This window comes from Otolemur garnettii, unplaced genomic scaffold, assembly GCF_000181295.1.
Source record: "Otolemur garnettii isolate 467f Iridium unplaced genomic scaffold, OtoGar3 scaffold00016, whole genome shotgun sequence".
NCBI classification, from domain to species: Eukaryota; Metazoa; Chordata; class Mammalia; order Primates; family Galagidae; genus Otolemur; species Otolemur garnettii.
In genome coordinates this window covers 14,613,184-14,621,526 of record NW_003852411.1, presented here as the reverse complement: position 1 = coordinate 14,621,526, position 8,343 = coordinate 14,613,184, and the positions used below count along the sequence as shown (strand labels likewise).

Genomic DNA, 8,343 nt, shown 5'->3' with positions numbered 1-8,343 from the left:
AATACTCCACTTTTTTTCCTGTGGAATCTGTGTCTCTTCTTGAAACAGTTTTGTAGTCTTACATTCTGCCATGCATATCTTCTTGCATAAGGCGGGCATAGTTCTCCTTAGAATGACTCCCTTCCCTCCTTGAAAAATATTTATCAAACAAGTAGGGTGGGGTATATGTGTGAAGAATGAACGTGAGTCTTTGTAGCAAGCCCTTGTAGCTGATGGAGGAGAGCGTGAAACTAGGATTCAGTGGGGAAATTCCTTGTAAAGGTCTGCTTTCTAGAGACTGGGAGTTTTTGCCAGCAGTTAGTGTGAAGACTATTTACAAATGTACCATTTACATTGCGGTTTTTATAGTTAACATTTTTCGAGTTGTGTTATTACCTTGAGCCTATTTGTTCTTTTGAGGTAGGTTCCGTTCTATTTAACAGAAACATTAAAATAAATGACCATAATATAACTGGACATTGTTACTCTGTTTGAAGCATTTGTAGGAGGAGCTGAGGGCATGAAAATAGTGCAGGCACACTCCTCTGGGGATGCTGTGAGGTTTTCATGAATAGTTGGAATATACCCTGCAAACTTGTTTTTATTTCCTTCACATCTGAAATGAAGGAATCCTTGTCAGAATTCAGTCTGCAGTGAGTATAGTATGCTGCTTGTTTCAAATAGGACAGGAAGATAATGTGGCATGGAGGCCCTGTCTCAGGTACCTTCTCTTCTCTCAAACATGAAGGAGGGAAGGGAGTCATTCTAAGGAGAACTATGCCCGCCCGTATGCAAGAAGATATTATGCATGGCAGAATGTAGTTAAGTACTAGTTGAAAGGAGGAACCATGGGCGGCACCTGTGGCTCAAGGAATAGGACACCGGCCCCATATACTGGAGGTGGCAGGTTCAGGCTTGGCCCAGGCCAAAAACTGCAAAAAAAAAAAAAGGAGGGACCAAAAATGGCATAGGAGATGGGATTTGAAAGAAAGATTAGACTTCAAACAGGAGGAGATAGGAAGAAAGGGTAAGAAAGAGGAATTAGTGTGACAAGGCAAAAAGGGGAGGACGAGAGCAAGTTGGTCCATTTTAGTTGAAGATGGGAAGAGGAACAGCAGGAGTGATGCCTAGCTTGAAGCCATGTGGGGTAGAGCTTTAATGTCCTACTGAACATTTTTGTAGAATCAAAGGTGGTTGAGTGATTAAAAAATGATTTTGGCTGTACTATCTAGGCTGGCTTGGAGAACCTGGAGGCCCAGATGTCAGTTCCTTCTGTGGTCCAACAGATGAGCACTGAGGTAAGTTGGTGGCTGTGGAAATGAAAGGCAGATCTTACTTGATCTACTGGGATGTGGCAACCAATCACAAACGTGAAAACTCACTCAGCCTCTTTTTTAAACCTGCCCTTACTCAGGATTACAGAAGTAAATAGGGAAATATCATAACAATTGAACCCCCTTAGTATAAATTTCTGTCCTAGCCGAGTGGATGAAATGTTTGTAGACCTGAATTAATGAATGTGTTCTAAGGCCTATTCAAAAGATAATGAGATTTCAAAACTTTAAAAGCACACAAACTTGGATTGTGAAATTGGACATTTGTCTTAACTGAATTTCGGAGCTGGTAGAACTCCCTATTGCATTGATGATTAAAAAACAAAAGCAAAAAGCCGCAGCCCTTTTGTGCTAAACATTTGGATATGATATATTTATATAACATGAGGGAGGATTTTCTTTATTCTAACTGGATGAGCAGCATCATTAGAAGTTTGTGAGTTAATCAGACTTGAGTCCTGAAAGCTGTTCTGTAGAAAGTGAACGCCTGTTAAGCTGACCCCTTTGTGCTCAGATGGTGTGTGTGTAGCTAGTTGCATCTGGAGGCGCTGAGGAAGCAATTGCTGATACAGTTTGATTTCGGGGTTGCTTTTTATCACTGCATCCTGTGATGTGTACTGTTCAAATAATTGAAAAAGTTGTGGGGTTTAGGTCGTGTTAGAACTAGCAAAAGTCTCTGAAATCTGCTCTCCTATCCCTGCTGTTATCGGTAATCACTGAGAACTGTTTTACTGAATTCCACACCAAACTTGATACCATCACAATTACATTTTAGATGCATTTGAATTGCCTTTGTTTCAGTTAATAGTGTTATCTGCTCCCTGGGAGATGATGATGAAACAAAACAGGTGGCTGGGGATAATTAGAATTTGAATTTAACTCTCACTTTCTGCTTTTGTCCTGAAAGTGAACAGTAGGAGAGTGGTTAATCACTGAGAATAAACTTCAGTCAGCTGTCTCACCACAGGGTGTTGCCTTTAAAATATACTGTCCCTGGCAGGGTGTGGTGACTCACGCCTGTAATCCTAGCACTCTAGGAGGCTGAGGCAGGTGCATTGCTTGAGCTCAGGAGCTGGAGACCTGCCTGAGCAAGAGTGAGACCCTGTCTCTACTAAAAATAGAAATACTAGCCAGGCGTTGTGGCAGGCACCTGTAGTCCTAGCTACTTGGAATGACTCTCTAGTAGACAGATGTTTCCAGCTGTTATTAGGGGAGCGGTAACAAGTTTGGGTGGGAGTGTCTTAGCCTGAATCATTTGCCCTGTCTTTTTTATTGGTTTTATTTCTTTGATTAATGGTTTGGGTTGTTAAATGAATAGAAAGTGAAGCAACACCGTGTTATCTTCTTGTCTTACGTTAATGCTGTGCTGTCTGTAGGCATATAGCAGAGCAAGCCTGTGCATGTTTTTAAATGGCCCTGCAGAGTGGAAAGCAACCTCAGCATACAAATAAGACTGAATCTTATGTTCTTAACACCCTTGCAAAACTCTTATATTTGGAATCTTTTGGCTTGAGAATTGCCCAGAGTGTGCTCAGCTCCACCCTGGAAGCAGCAATTTTTCGTGGCTGTTGTATACATATTAATGTCCTTGTTAAGTGCTGACCACTCTAGACTTAGCAATGTTGCTACAGTACCAGGCTTCATTAGTTTTCTGGTCATAGTCTACTAATAGATGACATAGGGATATATTTTTCCTTAATTTATCCAGATTTGATTTTCTGTAATTTATAGGGATTTTAGTTTTGAAAAATAATTGGTAGGGAACTGATTAAGTGTAAATACATGTCTAGGTATTGTATCTAAACATGTGAGGAGCAGATGTGACACGACCAGCATTGCTGGGTATTTGGATTCAAAGAAAGAGTTATTACTCTTTTGTACCTTCTAACAAAGTGTCATAAAATTTATATTTGGAGAAGGTAAGAACTGGAAAGTTACCAGAAACTTGTGGTTTGGGATATTCAGAAGTCTTTCGTGAATTTTGAAAGGTGAAAACGAAAGTTAAGGAATTGTGTATATTTTCATGTTTTGCTCTTGTGTTTTTTTACTTTTTTAGACAGTGTTTTACTCTGTTGCCCCATGTAGCGTACCATGGTGTCATAGCTCACAGCAACCTCAGACTCCTGGGCTCAAACAATCTCTTGCCTCAGCCTCCCAAATAGCTGCAACTACAGGTGTCCGCCACAACACTTGGGTAGTTATTTTTCTATTTTAAGTAGAGATGGGGTTTTACTCTTGCTGAGGTTGGACTCAAACTCCTGAGCTCAGGCAATCCACCTGTCTCAGCCTTCCAAAGTGCTAGTATTATAGGTGTGAGCTACCATATCCCTCTTGCTTTTGTATTTTTTCCCTCATTATTTTGGTTGTTAGGCATGTGTAGCCAGCCAAATAGCGCTGCATCCTAGGAATGCTAAAAATTTTCAGCGTACCCATTTCTCTTTTTCTTTTTGTTTTTTTGAGACCGAGTCTCAAGCTGTTGCCCCGGGTAGAGTGCTGTGGTGTCATAGCTCACAGCAACCTCAAACTCTTGGGCTTTAGTGCTTCTCTTGCCTCAGCCTCCCAAGTAGCTGGGACTATAGGCACCCACGACAATGCCCAGCTATTTTTTAGTTGTTGTTGGTATTGTTGTTCAGCAGGCCCGGTCTGGGTTCGAACCCGCCAGCCTTGGTGTATGTGGCCAGTGCCCTACCCGCTGAGCTATGGGCACCGCCAATACCCAGTTCTTAATAAGTCCTTACCAACACTAGTTAATTTTAAATTAGTACACTTTCTCAAGCTTATGACTAGCAAGTCTGAAAAGGGAAACTCATATATTAGGGGATTACAAAAGATTTCTTGGGTGGAAAGACATAATTTCTGATTGAATTTTGCTTTATACTTGGGCTTGCAGGAATTGTGGGAGGCACTTCAGTGAAGAAATGGACCAGTGTGTATAATCATGGAATCTCCTTGCTAACCATCACCACCTGCTCTCCTTGATAAGAGAACGACACGGTTGGGGAGAAGGAAAAGAGACCAACATGAAGCTAAAGCAGCGAGTTGTGCTGTTAGCAATTCTCCTTGTCATCTTTATCTTCACCAAAGTTTTCTTGATTGACAACTTAGATACATCGGCTGCCAACCGGGAGGACCAGAGGGCTTTCCACCGAATGATGACTGGCTTACGGGTGGAGCTGGCACCCAAGCTGGACCACACCTTGCAGTCTCCCTGGGAGATTGCAGCCCAGTGGGTAGTTCCCCGGGAAGTGTATCCTGAAGAGACGCCAGAGTTGGGAGCAATCATGCATGCCATGGCCACCAAGAAAATCATTAAAGCTGATGTAGGTTATAAAGGGACACAGCTGAAAGCCTTACTGATACTTGAAGGAGGACAGAAAGTTGTCTTCAAACCTAAGCGGTAAATCTTCATTTCAGAAGTTATATGTGCTAGTTGGTTGATTCATGTAACTTGGGATTTATGTGAGTATTCATCTTCTCTTGGTAGCCTCTTCAGTAAAATGAGCGGGCGTAGTCTTGAAGATCTCTCAAGTCTTCTCTAGCCCTTAAGGGGGGAAATTTATAGGAACATGTTTTGTTACTGTATAAGACTGAACTTATTTTCTTTTCCTTTTTGGAGATAGGGTCTTGCTCTCTTGCCCAGACTATGGTGCAATGGCATCATCATAGCTCACTGCAACCTTGAACTCCTAGGCTCAAATGACCCTCCTGCCTTAGCCTCCCTATTAGCTGGGACTACAAGCACATACTACCATGCAAGACCTGGAAAGTAGTTTTTATTTTTGTGTAGACATGGGATGTCCCTATATTTCTCAAACTGGTCTCAAACTCCTGACCTCACATGATCCTCCCAGCTCAGCCTCCCTCCTGGGCATGAGCTCCTATGCTTGGCCATGACTGAGGTTTTTGATAGTTAGAGCTATCTTTAATTTCTAATCTATCAAGTATCTACTATGTGCCAGGTGTTAGAGACAGGCAATGAATTGGTTAGGAAATAAGCATCTTGTCACCAAAAATGCACAGTTAAAGAGTAGATAACCTTACGTCAGGTTAGAATATAGAATAGGAGTTACCCAGCGTTGAGTGGGTTTTAGATGTGTGACTGGCTAAAGTTCATTTTCGTGCAGAAGCTTTGTCTCTCTTATCTAGGACTTTTTTTTGTTTGTCTTTTTGGTTTCTTTATATTTAGCAGTTTTAGATTTGTTGAAAAATTAAAGGGAAAGTACAGAAAGTTTCCATAACCCCCTCACAGTTTCCCTTATTATTAACATCTTCCATTAGTATAGCACATTTGTTAATAATTGATGAGCCCATATTCATACATTAATTTTTTTTTTTTTTTTTTTTTTTGGAGACAGAGTCAAGTTGTCACCCTGGGTAGAGTGCTGTGGTGTCACAGCCCACAGCAACCTCCAACTCTTGGGCTTAAGCGATTCTCTTGCCTCTGCCTCCCAAGTAGCTGGGATTACAGGTACACGCCATAACACTCGGCTATTTTTTGGTTGTAGTTGTCATTGTTGTTTGGTGGGCCCAGGCTGGACTCAAACCTGCCAGCTCTGGTGTATGTGGCTGGCGCCTTAGCCGCTTGAGTTACAGGCAGGCGTGAGTCATACATTAATTATTAACTAAAATCTATAGTTTAGATTTCACTGTTTGCATTGTACATTCTGTGGATTTTGACAAATATATAATGACATGTATCTACCATTGTAGCATCATGTAAAGTTGTTTTGCTGCCCTAAAAATCATTTATTCTCTACCTGTTCATCCTTTCCTCCCTGCTCTTTAACTCCTGGTCTTTTTACTATCTCCACAGTTTTTGTTTTTGTTTTTGAAACAGAGTCTCACTTTGTAGAGTGCCCCGGCTTCACAGCTTACAGCAACCTCAAACTCTTGGGCTTAAACAATTCTCTTGCCTCAGCCTCCCAAGTAGCTGGGTCTGCAGGCACCTGCCACAATGCCTGGCTGTTTTTTTGTTGTTGTTGTCATTGTTGTTTAGCAGGCCCTGGCTGGGTTCGAACCCACCAGCCCTGGGTGCATGTGGTTGGCATTCTAACTACTGAGCTACAGGGCTGAGCCTGTCTCCACTGTTAAATCTTTTTTCAAATATCATAGTATATAGCCTTTTCTTTTTTTTTCTTTCTTTTTTTTTTTGCAGTTTTTGGCTGGGACCGGATTTGAACCCGCCACCTCTAGTATATAGGGCCAGCGCCCTACTCCTTGAGCCACAGGCACCACCCAGTATATAGCCTTATCAAAGTGGCTACTTTGATTTAGAAATGTGCATTTAAGGGTTCTACATATCTTTTGTGGCTTGAAGGCGTATTTCTTTTTTATCCCTAAATAATATTCTATTGTCCAGATGTACCACAGTTTGTTTATCTACTCACTGAAGGACATGTTGGTTGCCTCTAAGCTTTGTCAGTTGTGAATACAACTGCTATAAATACCCGTGTTCAGGTTTTTGTGTAGACATGAGTTTTCAGCTCATTTGTATAGATACAAGAAGAATAATTGCTAGATTGTATGGTAAGAGTATGTTTGGTTTTGTAAGAAACTGCCAAACTATATTCCAAATTGGCTTTATCATTCCAAATTCTTACCTGCAGTAAGAATTCCTTTTGCTTCATATCATTCTAATAGGTCTTATGGTTTCTTTCATCTGCTTTAGGCAAAACGCTGGGCCATTTGAGTTACCTCAGTAATTTAGCAATATATATATTGTTAGCGACCCGAGGGTGGCAGGTTCAAAACAAGCCCTGGCCAAACTGCAACAACAAAAAGATAGCCGTGCATTGTGGTGGGCACCTGTAGTCCCAGCTACTCGGGAGGCTGAGGCAAGAGAATAGCCTAAGCCCAACAGCTGGAGGTTGCTGTGAGCTGTGGTGCCACAGGACTCTACTGAGGGTGACAAAGTGAGACTCTGTCTCTAAAAAAAAAAAAAAACCTTTTTTCTCTTTGAGTGTATGAATTTAAAGTAGGTTAACATGACGGGGATTCGTATTCTATTGCCAGGAGTTAGTTATCAGTGAATATTTTCAAAGTTTGTAGTGTCTAAAATTTGTTGTGTACTAAGCATTTTGTTCATTTCTAGTGGAGCTCTTGAGAGAATTATAATATACCTTTGGCTTTCTTTCTGGAGTGGGAGAAGATAAATGGGGAAAATGTACAAAATTCAACTCCCTTTTATTATCAGTAGATAAAAGGTAGCAAGAGAATGAGTAGATCCCAGAAATGAGAGAGATCTGTGTTTATCTGGAACTGATGTGGATGACGATGTGTGGATGATGTGGAAATCAGGAAAGTTAAAAAATACAGCAGACTTTTGGAGAATAAAAATAGTCTGATTAACTGGAAATGTGGGGAAAGTATGGTTATTGGCCCTTGGGATCTACTTTCCATTGAACATACACCATTTGCCAGACACTATGCTAAATACTTTTCTGTTAATGCCTTTAACCTTTGTGGGCAGTTTTAGTTCTTATTTCTAGAATAAGAAGGGTTAGAGAGAGTAACTATTTAATAATTTGACAAGGTCACCTCACATTAATTTGAACCCAGCTCAGTCTGAGTTGCAAGCAGCTTGTGTTCTGCTATATGCATGTAATTCTGGTAAGTTTGTTTGCCTTCCTTAAGTGCAATGATGTGTAGTATGTATCACCAAAAATCACTAATTTAAGCTAGGTGTGGTGGCTCAATCCTGTAGTCCCAGCTAATTGGGAGGCTGATGCGGGAGGACTGCTTGAGCCCAGGAATTTGAGGCTGGAGTGAGCTATGTTTGCACCTCTGTACTCCAGCCTCAGCGACAGATCCTGTCTCTTAAAAAAAAAACCAAAACACTAATTTAGTTTTGAAGGACCACCAATGGTCCTTGACTTCATAGTTTGTAACCTGAGAAATCAGTATTATAAGTAGAGTAATGGGCTTGGTGCCTGTGGCTTAAGTGGCTAAGGCGCCAGCCACATATACCTAAGGTGGCAGGTTCGAATCCAGCCTGGCCTGCCAAACAACAATGATGGCTGCAACCAAAAAA

The 8,343-nt window shown here is 41.3% G+C and overlaps 1 protein-coding gene across 3 annotated transcripts in view; it reads left to right on the top strand.

The window, feature by feature from the left end:
* The window catches only part of FAM20B (FAM20B, glycosaminoglycan xylosylkinase), a 51,301-nt gene that overhangs the window by 11,707 nt on the left and 31,251 nt on the right, over window positions 1-8,343 (top strand). Inside the window, exons 2-3 of one of the 3 annotated variants that reach the window (XM_023510838.1) lie at window positions 1,212-1,277; window positions 4,204-4,710. In XM_023510838.1, coding sequence (XP_023366606.1) covers window positions 4,334-4,710 — 377 coding nt within the window. In that variant the 5' untranslated portion in view covers window positions 1,212-1,277; window positions 4,204-4,333. Of the gene's footprint in view, window positions 1-1,047; window positions 1,278-4,203; window positions 4,711-8,343 lie in introns of those variants that run through there. The other 2 variants (XM_023510839.1, XM_003785678.2) reach the window with 2 other exon arrangements.